The 17,035-nt window shown below is 45.7% G+C and overlaps 1 protein-coding gene across 27 annotated transcripts in view; it reads right to left on the minus strand.

Annotated features, from left to right (window-relative positions):
* Positions 1-10,572: 10,572 nt before the first annotated feature.
* Clasp1 (cytoplasmic linker associated protein 1) overlaps positions 10,573-17,035 on the minus strand; it is a 259,501-nt gene continuing 253,038 nt past the window's right edge. For all 27 annotated transcript variants that reach the window (XM_048812118.1, XM_048812111.1, XM_048812104.1 and 24 more), the window contains one exon: positions 10,573-13,505. In XM_048812118.1, the coding sequence (XP_048668075.1) occupies positions 13,419-13,505 (87 nt within the window). In that variant the 3' untranslated portion in view covers positions 10,573-13,418. The remainder of the gene's footprint in view (positions 13,506-17,035) is intronic.

The following is a 17,035-nucleotide window of genomic DNA, read 5'->3' on the forward strand; positions in this document are numbered from 1 at the left end:
CAAGGTCTTTTTTTATAAAATATTTTTAAAAAAAGTTTAGTTATAGATGGACACAATATCTTTACTTTGTTTATTTTTTTTTTTTGAGAGAATTTTTTTTAATATTTATTTTTTAGTTTTCGGCGGACACAACATCTTTGTTTGTATGTGGTGCTGAGGATCGAACCCGGGCCGCACGCATGCCAGGCGAGCGCACTACCGCTTGAGCCACATCCCCAGCCCTACTTTGTTTATTTTTCTGTGGTGCCCAGGATCGAACCCAGTGCCTCACATGTGAGGGGCAAGCGCTTTGCCACTGAGTCACAACCCCAGCCCCTTTTCCAAGGTCTATTGATGGTTCTTTCTTTCTTCTTCCTGTCCCCTCACCACCCAGTACTGGGGATGGAACCCAAGGACACTCTACCACTGAGCTACATCCTCAGCCTTTTTTATTTCTTGTTTGAGACAGAATCTTGCTAAAATGCCCCAGGTGGCCATGAACCTGCTACCTTGGCCTCCTGAGTACAGCTAGAAGTAAGGCATGTGCCACTGCACCCAGCTTCTGACGATTATCATTATTTTTAAAAAATATTTATTTATTTATTTTTTTAGCTTTAGGTGGACACAATATCTTTATTTTACATTTATGTGGTGCTGAGGATCGAACCCAGTGCCTCGTGCATGCTAGGCACCGGGAGTCAGGGCTTCTGACAATTATTGACAATCAAAAATGCTACCCAGGGCTGGGGTGCTGGCTTAGTGGTAGAGCGCTCGCCTAGCATGTGTGAGGCACCGGGTTCGATTCTCAGCACCACATATAAACAAATAAACAAAGGTCCATCAATAATGAATACAAATATATATTTTTAAAGGCCACACATGTATTTCCAAGCCACCTTTAGTAAAGAAGCATTGAGAAGCTTTTTCCTCTCTGTCTCTCTCTATGTGGTGCTGGGATTGAACCCGGGGCCTTGCACACGCTAAGAACTTGTTCTACCAGGGAACCACAACCTTGGCCAATTTCTTATTTCTTAAAGCTCCGGGACTGATGGAGCTGGACCTCAGGAGCAGATCTGATTCTACAGGTTGTTGAATCTCAAAATCGGTTGAATTTCTAGCTTTATTAGGCTTCTTTTTTTGACAGGGTATTGACAGGAAAAAATAGGGCCTCAGGTATTGGAGGAGGGACTCTGAGGGGTACAGGAACTCAAAATACCCTGTGCCCTGGATGCCTCTGACTCTCCCTGCCAGGGAGGATATCCGTGCCTCTGAAGCATGAGGCTAAGAACTTTTCTTACGCTCTCCTGAGGGTGTCTTATCTTGTGAGCTGCCGCCAGTCTCCTGCCCATTTTTAAGTTGCTGTTTTCCTTACTGATTTTATGAGTCGGTTCTGTGTCACTGTGACCCAGGTACCTGACAAGAACAACTTAGAGAAGGAAAGATTTATTTTGGTTTCAGAAGTTCAGTCCTTGGTCAGCAGGCTATGGTCCTGGGCCCAAGGTGAGGCAGAACATCGTGCCAGAAGGTGTGGGGGGATGCTGGGAGGAGGTAATTCTAGGGCACGTCCCCAGTGATGGTTCCTCCAACCAAGTCCAACCACCCAGTAGTCCATTCAGATATCTGGTGAAGAGATCAGTGCCCTGGGGATCCAATCATTGCCTGGAAGCCCTACCTACCTCTGAGCCTTGCTGCGTAGGAAACCTCACTCTCAATGCACGAGCCTTTGGGTGACATATTACAGCTAAGCCATAACATCAGTGTACAAGAGGTTTTCCTTTTCCTATTTTGATATGGGGCTCTTTCTTGGTTAAATGTATTTTCCCATTCTGTAGCCTTCACTCTGAAGAACTACAAGTTCTTCTTTTTGAGGGGATGGATGGGGCCCAGCCCCTCACACTTACTAAGCACCTGCTGTACTGCTGAACTGTAGCCCCCCAGCTCACAGAAGTCATTCAGTTTAATGAGCTAATTTATTGATCCATTCCTAAGTGATTATTCTTCCTTGTGTCCTTTTAAATAAAGTGTCCCTGCTCGGAGATCATAACGATAGTCTACTCATTTTCCTTCTGAATGAATGACTTTGCTTTCATGTTCAGGTCTAGGATCCCCCTGGAATTAATCTTGTGCATGGTGTGAGGTAGGGATCAGTTTTCTCCTCCTTTCCCCACGTTTACCCAGTTGACCCACAACATTGATTGAAAATATTTGCCTTTTCCCACCCCTTTGTTGTAAACCCAAATATGCAAGGGCCTGTTTCTGAGCTCTTTATTTTTCCTCTTCTTCTGCTTCTCTATTACGCCAGAGGAGCGTGCTACATTAATTAGTGTGAGCTTTGTAAAAATTCTGTTTTTTTTTTTAAAGAGAGAGAGAGAGAGAGAGAGAGAGAGAGAGAGAGAGAGAGAGGGAATTTAAATATTTATTTTTTCAGTTTTCGGAGGACACAACATCTTTGTTGGTATGTGGTGCTGAGGATCGAACCCGGGCCGCACGCATGCCAGGCGAGCGCACTACCGCTTGAGCCACATCCCCAGCCCAAAATTCTGGTTTCTGATAGGACAAATCTTCCATCTTGGCTTCCTTGATCTTCAGGGGTGTCTTGTTTCTTCTTGTCTCTTTGTATTTCCATAGAAAGTTTAAAATCAGGACCTGGGATGTAGCTCAGTAGTAGAGCACTTTCTCAGAATGCAGAATCCTGGGTTCCATTCACAAATCAGTAAAAGAAACAGACAAAATCAGCTAATCACCACCCATTGGGACCAAATTAGGATTGCATTAAATATACAGATCATCTGGGGGAGAGCTGATAATCTCCCCATACTGGGTCTTCCAATTCCAAATTCTCCATATTTTTGCAATGTTTATTTTGTAGTTTTCTCCTAAGAAGTATTGCCCATTTGGGGGATTAGAATTTTTTTTTTAATGAGGTTCATTCTTTTTATTCTGTTTTTTGTTTGTTTGTTTTATTTTGTTTTGTTTTTTGGTGGGGCTGAGGATTGAACCCAGAGCCTTGTGCATGCAAGGCAAGCACGCTACCAACTGAGCTTTATCCCAGCCCTTTATTCTGTTTTTTTAAAGCTATTCTGTGAGTCTTTTTAAAAAATATCTTCATTTTTATTCATTTATTTTTATGTGGTGCTGAGGATTGAACTCAGGGCCTCACACCGGCAAGGTAAGTGCTCTACCACAGAGCTGCAGCCCCAGCCCCCTTTATTCTGTTTTAAGCAGCAATTTGTCTAAAAATTTCCTTTTCTATTTATTTATTTCGATTTATTATTGACATTCATTTTTTGTTGAGTTTTATCCAGTGAATTTGCTCTACTTAGTATGAATTCTAATAATTTACCTATAGATTCTTTCAGATTTCCTATTTACATAGGCATAAACTGTCACAAATTATGATATTTTATTTCTTCCTTTCCAATTCTTATGACTTTAATATATGTATTCTTTCTTGCCCTTCTGCCTGGGGCACACCATTCAATAGAAGTGGCAATAATGTGCATTCTCTCCTTCTTTCAACATCTCATCATTAATCACATTTGCTTTAGCTTTTTAATAAATACCTGTTATCAGATTAACAAAGTCTCCTTCCATTCTGAATTTGCTAAAAGTATTTTTAAAGTCATGAATGTGTGTTGCATTTTATCAAGTGTGGCTTCTACATCTATCAAGATGATCAGGGTTTTTCTTCTACCCTCTGTTAAGGTGGCAATTTCCCCCTCTCCTGCCGTGCTGACTAGGAACCGGGGCCTCAGGCATGCAGGGCAAGAGCTCTAACATTGAGCTCCACCCCGTCCTCATGTGATCCATTTCATGAATTGATTTTCCAATGTTAAACCCATCTTGGACCACTACTTGATCATTGTATATCACAAGATTCTATTTGGGTAATGTTTTGTTCATGATTTTTGTATCTGTGTCAATGAGTGAGATTGATCTGCAAGTTTCCTTTCTCATAATGTCTTAACAGGTTGGATGTCAAGGTCATGGTGATCTGATAAGGTAATGTTTCCTCTTATTTTATTCTGTGGGGAGTTTGTCTGGGATAGGCATTTTTTTCTTCCTTAAATTTTTGGTAAAATTTACAAGCGCAGGCTTCTGAGATTAAAATTTCTTTGTGTGAAGGTTTTAATTTAGATATTCAGTTCTGTTAATGTTAATGATTAATATTTTTTCTTGTGTCACAATTCATTCACTTCACCTACACGGTGGCATGATATTGTTACTGTTGTGTTATATATTCTTATCTTTTGTTTATTTTAAAATGTACAATATAGTGGTTTTGGTGTATTCACCAAATTGCGCAACCATCACCACTCATTCAAGAATATTTTTATTATTCCAGAAAAGAATTCCACATGTATTAGCAGTCACTCTCCATTCTCTCCTCTCCTTAACCCCTGGCAACTATAGTCATCCCTTAGTATCATGGAAGTGTGGTCCATCCCCCTCCCCTTGAAAACACCAAAATCCAAGAGTGCTTGAGTCCCTTGTGAAGAACAGCATAGAATTTCCATATAACCTGGGCACATCCTCCTGTATGCTTCAGATCATCTCTAGATCCCTTATAACATCTGACACAATGTAGCTGCCATGTTTGACTATGTTGTTTATAGAATAATGACACATTCAGGAAAGTTGCAGATTTTTTTTACATAGGTTTTTGATCCATGGTGGTTGAATCTAGAGATGCAGAGCATGTAGACATGCAAGGCCAACCACACACTAATCTATTTTCTATTTCTGTAGACATGCCTATTTTTGGCATTCAAATAAATGGACACATACAACACGTAGTCTTTAGTGGCTGGTACAGTGTTGATGGGCCATTTCTATTTATAGTACATCATTCCTTTTATCCATTGTATTTATGTTCCACTTTTTTGGCTATTAGGAATGATGTTATCCTAACCATTATATATAAGATTTTATGTGGATTTATTCATTTTTTTTCATACACTCATTTATGTAGCTATGCTGGAGATGGAGCCCAGGGTTGCTTTATCACTACGCATCCCAACCTTTTTATTTTTTGAGACAGGGTAAGCTATATCCTGATCTTTTTATTTTTTGAGATAGGGTCTCTTTTAAATTGCTTAGCATCTCGGTCTTGATAAGTTGCTGAGGCTGGTCTCAAACTTGTGATCCTCCTGCTTCAGCCTCCCGAGTCACTGGGATTACAAGCATGTGCCATAGCCCCTGGCTGTTCTCTTGGGTAAAATATTCAGATATGAACTTTCTGGGTTGTATGGTAACCCTATTGAACTTTTAAGGAACTGCCACACTGTTTTCCCTCACCAGCAATATACGAGGGTTCTAATTTTTCTACAATTTTCCCCCGAGATGGAGTTTGGCAAGGTTATGCAGGTTGGCTTTGAACTCCCGGGCTCAAATGATTGTTCTACCATCTGCGTAGCTGGGATTATAGGCATGTGTCTTGTGCATGCTAGGCAAGTGCTCTACCCCTGAGGTGTACCCTTCACTCCACTGCCATGTGTGTCCTCAACAAAAGCTGCTTCTCATGCTATGAGGTGCATCTCTAGGGCAGCTATCCAGGGGCCCCTCGTGTCCAGGGATTTGGCTCGGCAGCAGAGAATGCTGGAAGGGCTGGGGAAGGCGTCAAGCAAGCCGATCCCCTTAGACTCCACTTGTCTCCTCTGCAGCCTGATGTTTCCAGCCTTCTCCCCAGGCACCTGCCCCTCTGAGTGTCTTTCTAAGGTCTTTCCTATTCTTTTGGAAAATATCTGAGAGACCTTATACTTGGCTGAAAACACAGGGTCCTTTGTGACCAATACTCATGTGAACAAGATCAGAACTGTTTTTCCTTTCGGCCTTTATTTGGAAGCAAAATCAGGTGGGAAAGAAGTGAGTTGAACAGGAACAGGGGACAAAGCACCACTTGTTGAGGGGGGCCTCTCTTGGTCTGTTCAGCTACTGTAACAGAATACCCTAGACTGGGTAATTTATTAAGAACAGAGGTTTATTTTCTTACAATTCTGGAGGCTGTGAAGACCAAGAACATGGTTCCCACATCTGCGAAGGGCCTTGTGCTGTATCATAATGTGGTGAACGGTCACAGACAGTGGGGAGCAAGAGGCCAGAAGCCAGGCAAGCTTGACCTTTCCTCAGGAACCCATTCTTGAGATAATGGACTCATGGCCATGATGGCAGCATTAATCCACCAGTAAAGGTGACACCCATTGGTCACCTCCTGAAAGTCCCAATAGCATTGCAATGGTAACACAATTTCAAAGGAGTGTGGGGGACATTCACACTGCAACAGGGCCTGAGTGGCTGCAGGAAGCCCTACGGGAAAAAGGGAAGATCCTCTGGCTTACAGTCCCCATGCTGGGTGAGGAAGGGTGTCCTGTATTGGGGGTCATCCCCTCAGACACAGGCCTGTTAGGACACTGGGGTCCCTTGTGCACTGGTATTCCTTGAATGGGATCCTCAGATGTATTCTCAGAGATCTGTAAATTCTCTACAAGATTTTTAATTTGGGGGTTTTCAAGTCTATGACAATCTGAAGAATCAACAATAATCTCATCCAGCCAGGAGCCATGGAACATGCCTGCAATCCCAGAGACTTAAGAGGTCAAGGCAGGAGGATCACAAGTTCAAGGCTTTTTTGGTACCAGGGACTGAACCCAGAGTTCCTTGACCAATAAGCCACATCCCCAGCCCTTTGTATTTTTTATTTTGAGACAGGGTTTCACTAAGTTTCTGAGGCTGGCCTTGAATTTGTGATCCTCCTGCCTCAGCCTCCCCAGTTGCTGGGCTTACAGGGGTACCTCCCATACATTTTTTAAATTATTAAGTATTTGATGATAGAAAAAAAGCCCATACATTTGTTATAAGCTGTAGTAAAACAATCATCCTAAGCCCACTACTAATTTATAAATCATGAACATCATCCACATCACTGAAATTAACTGCCCCTTCTCCTGGTTCTCTGCCTCCTTCCCAGGCCCAGTAGACAGTCCCCAGGGGTGCTGCCGGAGCGTCTACCATGAGCTTAGTGTCGGCCAACCCCAGCAGGCCTCGGGAACTTGATCATGAGAGTCAGGTGGATGGGAGACAGGACAGAGACTCAGAAGGAGCAGAGACAAAGCAGGATGGTGGGATTTGAGTCCCACCAATCCCACCTCTGCCTTACTAGTTCTGTGACTCAAAGCAAGTTACTCAACCCAGCTGCGCCTGTTTCCTGTCTGTAAAATGGAAATAATCATAGGGCCAACTTCCTAGGATTGTTTGTGGATGGTTCAGCAAAGCATGGAACAAAACTTGGCAGGTAAGAAGCACCCAGAAGGTGCCAGCGATTGTCACTACTGACGCTGCAGCATGAGAATTGCAGGACTGCTGACCAGGAGGCAGGAGACCAGAGGAGGGGCACTGACCAGGTGCTGGCGCTGGACACACCTTGGGAGACTTTCACCTCACCATGGGGTGCAGAGGCACAGAGGTGGCTCTGTCCTTTGGCCCCAGCCCTTGATTCCCTGGGACTGTCCCCTCTGGAACCCAGGCACCAAGGCAGGCAGGGGCATCCTTGAGTTGCTGGGAACCGTCCCAGGAAACGCAGCACCTCCAGGAGGGGACTGAGGACCTGACACCTTAACCTGGGTTTCAGCCCTGGCAGCAGGCCCAGCTGGGGAGGGCACAATGGAAGCATTTGAATGTCTTTTAAATACATAATCTGGGCTTAGATGCCCATTCACTTGACCTTTGTCCGTTCTTGCCTGGAACCACTTTAGTACGAGTTAATAAATACTGGAGGAAATGTTTAAGGCCAGGCGGAGTTTGGGTTGAGTCTCGGTAGGAAACAGTATTCCTTGAGGAGAGAGCTTTGTGCCCAGGGGACCTGAGGACTATTGGCCTGAGATACTGGTTTCCCCTCTAAAATGGCATAGATTTCATTTCAAAAGCCCCTGTCTGGATGTGGGGTACACACCTGTGATCCCAGCTACTCAGAGACTGAGACAGGAGGATCCTAAGTTCAAGGCCAGCCTGAGCAACAGCAAAACCCTGTCTCAAAAAATAATTTAAATAAATAAATAAAGGGGCCGGGGATGTCCCCAGTGGTAGAGCACACCTGGGTTTGATCCCCAGCACTGGAAAAACAAAAGTTCCTAGATACTAAATTAGCTGGTCACCATAGTTACCTGCAATAACAGGCATGACAGTCCTCAGGACGACGTTCTGTCTTGAGGATTGTCCCAAAGTTTGGGAGCAAAGCCCTTCTCAGGTTTTAAGTGAAATGCACGGAAACAGCTCTGTATGGTACACGGAGACACTGGTCAGCTGCATCAGCATGGCCTGGGAACTTGCTAGAAACCACCTCCAAAGGCTGGGGTGGAGCCCAGTGGTAGAGTGGCTTGTCTAGCACGTGCGAGGGCCTGGGTTCTATCCCTGGTACAAAATAAAAACCCACAAAGGCATATTCTCAGGCCCCAACACAGCATTCCATGATTGGCAACCTTGGGGGACAGACCCAAGGATCTGCTTCCCAAGCCCCCACAGGATTCTGATATGCTCGGCAGGTAACATTCAGGTAGGGAAGGGAGCTGTGAGGCCCACGCGCTGGCTCTGGCCCCAACTCCATCTGTCACCATCTGGAGGGGGTTTTTCCTTTGCCTCAGTCTCCTCATCTGGAGATTGAACATGAAAGGATCTCCCTTCTCTCTCTTAGCTCAGGATTGATGTAAAAATCAGGAGATGATAAAGAAGCCAATTTTTCAGAAGTGTTAAATAAATGCCCCACAAAGGATATGAATGCCGCCTGTCAAGTGCCCCCACCTCCATATGGATCTAAGAATGTCAAGAGAAGGGGCCTTTATTTTTCTTCTTCTTTTTTTGTGGTACGGGGATTTAGCCCAGGGGCATCTATCACCAAGTTACATCCCAGACCTTTGTATTTTTTAGTGAAACAGGGACTTGACAAGTTGCCCACGCTGGCCTCAAACCTGTGATCCTCCTGCCTCAGCTTTCTAAGTAGCTGGGATCGCAGGTGTGCACCAGCCTACCTGGCGGGAGCAGGGGTCTTCATGATTTTTCTTCATTTTGTGTGAAACTGAGTAAAGGTCCCATTTCCTGGAAAGAAGACCATTCAGATGCCGAAGTCAAGACAGGCTGGTGGCCTGCGACCCTACTTAAAATGGCAAGGACTTCCCAGTAGCCCTTAGATAAGGAAGGGCAATGGCACCAGGAGCCAGAGAACTAAAAATAGCCAAGTGCTTGCCTGGCCTGCACCTAGTATGTTCCCCCAGGGGTTTTCCACTTTGCTAATGAATAATGGACTCTGACCATAGGAGCAAATGCTCAGGAGGGAAGGGCCGGCTTCTGGGTGCTGGGTATCTCAGGCCACAGGGAGAGGTAAGGCAGGCGACCATCAGGACCTGAGCATTGATCCCGAGGGCTGCTTCTCTGCCGTCCTGTCAATCCTGACAGGACCTCCACCAGCTACTTCTTAACCCAACCGATCAAAGACTGAGGCAGGAAGTGAAGTGACTTTGCCCAAGCGGGGAGAGGTGGACTGAGATTCAAACCCAAGTATGTGTGATGCCAGCACTTGGCAGGGACATCTCACAGGGGGACACAGCAGAATGACAGGATCAGGGACACAGAGTCACAGGACAGTGGCATTTGAGATGCATCATAGAACATGATGGAAAACTCAATATTTTTCTTTTTGGTACTGGGGATTGAAACTAGGGTCTTGCATATGCCAGGTAAGCAGTCTGCTAGAGAGCTACGCCATTTTTAAAGTTTTTTTTTTTTTGTTGTTGTTGTTTTTTGTACTTGTAGATGGACAGCAGGCCTTTATCTTATTTTTATGTGGTGCTGAGGATCAAACCCAGTGCCTCACACATGCAAGGCGAGGATTTTGCCACTTAGCAACAGCCCCAGCCTTAAAGTATTTTCTTTGAGACAGAAGTTTGCTATGTTGCCCAGGCCGGCGTTGAACTTTACTCTGGGCTCAAGTGAGCCTCCAGGAGCCTCAGCCTTCCAAGTGGTGGTGATGTCTGTGCATGGAGACTGCATTTAAAACCTCTGAAAAGTGCGCTTCAAAAGATTAAGACGTCAAATCTTGTGTTATGTTTCTTTTGTATTCTAGGAAATTGGGAAAACATTTTTAAAGGCTTCAAAGGTGGAACCCTTGAGGTTGGTGCATGTTTCTTCTAAGACCTATTCTTGCTGGTGCCCCAAGTCCCCAAGAGATGGCAGCAGTGTGGGGGACCAGCCTGTGTCGGCAGCTTTTGGTCTAGTCTCAGGAGTTAAGGTCAAGGCTTGCCTTCTGCTTCCGCTTTTCTGGAAGCTGATGTTCTCACTGATCAGATGAAGGAAATGGGGCCCAGACAAGCAAGGTGCCCCGGAGCAGGGCTGGGGTGACACCACTGTCCTCATCCCCAGCCTTCCCGCCCCACACATCACCGGCAGTTGGCTCCCAAGGGGCCAGTCAGGTGGGACATTTCCTTGGTGACTTGACCTCTACATCACGAGGCGGTCCTCTGGAATTCTTTGGAAATATCACTTTGTTCTGATGGGATAAGGAATCTGCAGGGCGCGTTGGCAGTACAGAAACATCAACGCAGGAAACTGAATTAAGTTTCATTTATTCTAGGGCAAACTCAAAAGGGTTTTTTTTGTTTGTTTTCTTTTTTAGCAAATCCTAGCACATTATTAACAAAAAAATCTGTACATTTACCATGATACACTTGAAAGTGAAACAAATAAGATATAAATACAGATATGGATGTAACATGAAAAAGCCCAAAAAAACCCAAACAAAACAAAACACCCAATCTGGGTGTGGGGGGACCATGCGCGTGAACACAGTGCCAAAACTATTTTGGTGGCTGATATTTTTCAGAGCATTTCTTTTCTCATTTCCAAACATTGTTAGCAGAGTCTTGGGGTTCTACAAAGTCCTTATTTGCTGTCTTTTAAAGTGTATTATTATGCTTGATAAGTAAGGGTGGCAGGGAAAGAAAAGGGTTGATGAGACAAAATCATCTGCATTACCTGGGGGGCTGGGAAGCTAGTGTGAGCCACAGAAGAGGCTGCAGGGGGCCCCCTGTGGCACCGGGTCCAGAAGCACACGCAGTGCACTTGAAGAAAGCTGCGTGCCTCAGGGACCGGCTGCACCTGCAGGACTGTGGTCTGAGGAGGGTGGCAGCAGCTTTCAGGGAAGCAGAGTCAGATGAACCAGCCCCTAGCCTGGGGCAAGAGAGCGTCCGAGGCCCTGGACAGTCAGGCAGATGGGAGGCAACAGTTTTTGCTCTGCTCTGGGGTGTCCCATGGTTTCATCTGAACAGGAGCCCTGCAGAGGGTGGCGGCAAGGCAAGGCAGCTGCGCTGTCAGGGTTTGGAGGGCAGCCGGCGTGGACACAGCCACCCTGGTGAGGTGGTGGCGGCATGCGAGTCTCCTCAGCGTGGCACGGTGGGCAGCGATTTTCAGATTGAGGCCAAATGACCTGTGAAGTGATTGTTCTCTGTCTCTAGTCAGGAGATTGAAGAGGGCGCAAGTGACATTCAAGGCTAGCCCTTTGTAAGTACGGGAGGACATCAGGCAATGTTCGAGAGCCTTCCAACTACACTGGGGGTGTGGTGACCTTTTGGAAGCCAAAGAGCTCCAGAAGAAGGGTCTGACTGATTAGGTGTAGGAGAACCCATAGAGAAGACCTCACCAGGACGGGTTTCCACACAGAGGGGCGACCAACAGATGCTGGGACTCAGGAGAGTATAAAAACAAAATCCCATTAATGAACTATTAACAAGCAAACACACGAACAGTATTTATCATTGAAAGTAAGGCCTGGTCCTGCTGTTTTGAGCCAAAGTCAGTCAATAATAGTCAACCACTTAGATGCACCCCTCAAGTTCCCTAAGCAGCAGTAGTGGGGTACCTGACACCTGATAAGATATCCCCTACACACACACACCTGGAAATCAGGGGGTATTCATACTCAGTATCTGTTTCCAAATATATTACCTATCTTTCACAACTTCCCCTGTCAAATCTAGAGGGCCAGAGAGGGGGTGGTGGGAATGGGCGATGAGAAGCACACACTCCGGTGCCTCAGCCTTGGTTTCAGTCCTCACAGCTGCAGAGGACTCTGCACTGGGACAGCCAAGACCTCACTAAAATTAATGTCCAAGGAAGCACTTTCCTTATGGAGGGTCAGTTCAATCAGAGGATCTAACAGTAAGTGATGGCAGATGATTTCATGATTGCATTAGACTGCCATCTGGCTTAAGAACTTTACTCAAGACTCATTTCTTTGTAGCAATTACACCCTAAAGAGCTTAAAAAGGGAGCCGGTGGTTTCCCTGGGAAGGAAACAGACTCTAAAGGTGTGTTTCAAATCCTGTAGTTCTGCCATCTGCCGCTCACCTTAAACAGTGACTAACAATCAAGGAAGTACTTCAACTTATAAAATTAAAAATGATTTGGATAAACATGATTTTTCTACGCTTTTTTTTTTTGCTCTTGATCTCAAATTACATAGAGAAGCCAAAACTGGGCTGGTAAAGTAGGCGTTTGCTAGATTAGCTGAGAACATTTTAGAACTGAACAGCTTAGGCAAAGCTGATGGGGAGGGAAGGGAGATGGCACCAGATTTGAATTACTGACCCGGGGAGTCCTGGGAGAATCCCTATCTCAACAGCCATTCCCCAAGACCTTAGCAGGGAGAGAGACAGACTTATACCTTCTGCGCATCACATGATGCGATCCATCTCTGATGGATGCGATCAATTATAAGTATGGTTGGACTTATACTTCAAGAATTCTTCTGGCATGGCAGCTCTGGGGCAGGGACATCTGATGAGTTGTTCAGAGGGGCCTTCCTGACCCTGTGTTCCAAGCCAGGACAGCCGGCTCCATTTTGCGTGAGCTAACTGACAGACCAGCTTCCAGCTCTTCTCCTTTTCCTGCTAAGGCTTGAGTTCCACTTTTAGGAGGTCTCAAAACCAACCTAAAGACATGCACCCTTTCTTGGTATCAGATGGGAAAAGAGTAGGGGGCTTCGCCTCACACAGGCCATATTCATAAGAATGTATGCTGAGAATAAGGAACACCCCCACATCCATTATTAATTGAAAAAAAAAAAAAAAAGCTACTGTCTACCAAGCATTGGCTAGAGAGCTCTGATTGTTAAAAACTGCACCCCACATACATGATTTTGTGATTGCAACAGGCGGTACAAGACGTGTGTAAGTATGGCTCTTGTTGTTCTCATTCCTTTCGTCTCTACGAAGACTGCGATACAGGCCTTGCTTCCGTTACATTCAATACCAGTAAGATTCTACACAAAAGCTGGAAGGGACCAAAATACTGATTGTAATAAATATGTGCGGGCCTCCTCGTACTGACTGGGCAGCCGATGGGGGTCTGAGGCACCACCGATGGCGTTTGACTCTGCACAGAGACTGGCACTGCCACTAGCTGTGCGTGGAGACGTCGGAGGAGGAGCTGCTGTTGCTGTTGGTGGTCTGTGCCCTCTTTATGTATAAGTTTAGTAGCTTCATCTGCAGAGAGAAGACACACTGAGTTAGGAGGAAAAGCAGCAGAGAGGAAAAAAAAAAAGAAAATGAACCACCCCGATGACCACCAGACAACAGCCTGCCTCTGTTCCCCTGTGGGGAACCGGTCACACGGACGTCCAACTCAGTGTTCCACTCATCATGTGCACCTGCAGGTGCTGGCGGCCACAGCTGGGGAGGCGCTCAGGATCTAGAGGAGCAGGGAAAAATAGTGGGCTATCACAAAAGAAGGAAGGTGTCACAACAGGCCACTGGGGCTTGGAGACCAAGTTCTCCACGGGGCAGGCTACATGTCACCATGACAGCTGTAGCTCAGTGGCTCCGTCAGCACTCGGATAGACAAGAGTGAGAACAGGAACAAGGACAAGGCTCAACTAGAGGTCAAGTCTGTGACTCCCATGCTGTGCTCAAGTTCTCCCTTTCTCTAGCACCCCTCCTGCCTAGGAAACCTGCTGCCACCCGAGGCACTGGAGTCCTATCTCAAAGGCCATCCCACAAAACCTTGTTCTGATTAGAGTCTGGATAGGTTCATCTTCCTTCAAACTCTGTGGCTCTAGCTTCCTCATCTGAACTCACTGTAGATGGGCTCACATACAGTTTGTGTGTGTGTGTGTGTGTGAGAGAGAGAGAGAGACAGAGAGGAGGCTTGCTTGTGCCCTCACACAAGATTAGACCTCTGAGGCCCTATATCGCATCACAAAGTAACTCAGATGGACAGAATACTTAGCAATGCAAGGCCTTGAATATCTGTAATCTCATTTGCTTTCAACTGAAGTCCCTTTAGGTTCTTAAAACACATAAAACTTCAGATGACATTGTAGGTACTTTAGAAACGCTTGCTGAATGCTACTAAATTAATCTATTGTGCACAGAAGCAGCATCACAGGAATTATGAAAAACTTTCTGTCCACAGCCCTGTATCTGTCTCACTCCAAGCAGGCTATGGGGCCGAGACCAGCATAAACCTGCCCAGGGGAAGGACCTGATCTCCAGGATGACCCTGAAGCCAGGCTCACGGGAATGCGCGGGTGCGTGAGCAATGTTATGGAGCATTGAGCCCTGGAGGCCCTGCGCCCACCCCTAAAGGGGCCATCTGCTGGGGTGCATCCTCCTACACCCTGACTTAGATCCCTGGACACGTTATCTACATGGAGATAGGACACAGGGTATGCTGCGCCAGGCAAATGGAGGGAGTGTGTGCTAAGTGTCACTCAATGGTCCACTCTGGGGTCTCCCCGTGGCAGGCTGTGCGCTGTCTTCCTCTTAACCATGTTAAGAGCTAACTTTATGCTAGCTTACACTACACACCATGGTTGGTTTTTGGTCCCTTCTTTTTTATTTTTATTTTTCGTAGTTGTAGATACACAGCCTGCCTTTATTTTGTTTGTTTACTTTTATGTGGTGCTAAGGATCGAACCCAGCACCTCACACATACATGCTAGGCAAGCACTCTGCCACTGAGCCACAGCCACAGCCCCAGCCCCAGTCCCCTGACTTTAATTTAATTTTGTTCTTCTGAGGTGCTAGGGATGAAACCCAAGGTATTGCGCAAACCAACATGTCCTGAGCTGCACCCCTAGCCTTTCCCTGCCTTTTACACTCTTGAACTTCACTACAGTGGGTGGTGCTATGACGACAAGTGTCACCACTCACAGGGACTTTAGTGCTTAAGGCTCAACAGATCCAGCAGAGTTCTAGAATCAACTCCACCATTAACTACTTGTGTGACCTTGGGCAAATCCGTTTCTCGCCTCAGATGCCACCTGCAAAATCAAGAGCAACGAGGACACTTGCAGTGTGTTGTCTGTGATCTGTGAGGAGACGGTTCCCCCCATGCCTTCCTATTCCTACTGGAGCTGCTCACATGGTCCCTCCTCCTCCCCCTTCACACATGGGGCCCCATCCTGCAAGCCTAGCTCGGTTCCACTTCCCTCCTGCTCCAGTGGCCTGTCACCCCGCCCTCGGGGCCTGTCCCATTGTGTCTTCTACAGGGGCTCATTCCTGGGCTGCTGTTCAGGTTTCCCTGTGTGTCAAGTGTGTCCCCCAGCTGCATCTTCTGCCCTTCCGAGGCAGGGCAAAGCCTCTGCTCTTCCTGCACCTTGGCTCAGTGTGGGGAGAACAGTCCCCAGTATACACTTGTTGGAGTAAAGAGTTAAAGGAAAAAAATAAGATCTGGAAGACAAGATAGTTATAGTTCTAAGAAATCTGATTATAAATGAATTTAAACACTCTTATCCATATTTTCAACTCAAAAATCACTATTGTCTCCCGTTAGTCAGATCTAGAATGCAATTATGAGGAAAGAGCATTAATAAGAGTTCGTAACGTGCATGTGTTCGATGGTTTACTGGGAGCTTTTACACCGATTGTCGTATTGAGCCTCACAGAAATCCTCTAACACGGGCAGAACAGATTCTCTTCTCTTACAAAAGAAAAGGCCAAGGTTCAGGAGGCTTGCTGGATAAGCTGGTTTAGAGTCGACTCTAACTTTAGGATGTTAAATATAATTGCCACGGCAACAAAGGAAACAGCTATAGAATATACACAAAAGGAAATGAGAAGGGATTAAAAATGTTTCACTACAAAAATTTAAAAAACCCAAAGATGACAGTAATGTGGAAAATGAGGAACAAAGAGCTCACAGTAAAATGCCAGAAGTCCCTCCTGATCAGTAATAACTCTAAACGTCAGCAGATTAAACCCTCCCATCAAGACACAGATTGGCAAAATGGATGAAAAAATCGGATTCAACTATATGCTGCCAATAAGAGACTCAGTTTAGATCCAAAGATAAATGGGTTGAAAGTGGAAAAGACATTTATGCAAATAGTAACCAGAGAGAGCAAGAATCAGAAAAAAACAGATCTTAAATCAAAAGAAGTTATAAGAGAAAAAGGAGGATAATAGATGGTTGAGGGAGAGTGGGCGGGGCAGGGTGAGGTGAGGCCCTCCAGGAGGAGAGGCAGGCATGCGGGCCATGCCTGGGCACCCCACCCAGGACGTGGCCATCTCCTGGTGCCTCCACAGTTCCTTCGAGGTCAGCTGCCCCCAGCAGTGGGTGAGGCACTGTGGTGAAAATCACAGCATCCTGGCAGCTGGGCTGGGGCATGAAGAATTCGTGCAGACACATTAGGGAGCTACTGTGGGGTGGCAGCCCAATATAAAATATTTTGATAAAAGAGACTTAAAATTCAAGGACAAATCTGAAGCAGGACAATTCCAGCTTTCCGAATCAACTACAAATTCCTAGGCATTTACTGAAAATTTCACAAATGTTACAAATATTCTTTCTGGATATTAAAAAATGCTCTGTTGATTCTGTGACAGTATTAGTTTGACATGGCGTACACATCAGTCTTTGTTCCCTGTGTACTTCACAATGAAATCAGACAAGTAACAGAGGATCCATGTTTCAACCAGGAAGACTTGAAGTACAGTGGTTTAAATAGGACTAGTTCTAATTTGGTGAGAAATTTATTTTAAGAAACAAGTAAAACCAGCTATAAACCACCCAC

Source organism: Marmota marmota, unplaced genomic scaffold (genome assembly GCF_001458135.2).
Source record: "Marmota marmota marmota unplaced genomic scaffold, marMar, whole genome shotgun sequence".
Classification (NCBI taxonomy): Eukaryota; Metazoa; Chordata; class Mammalia; order Rodentia; family Sciuridae; genus Marmota; species Marmota marmota.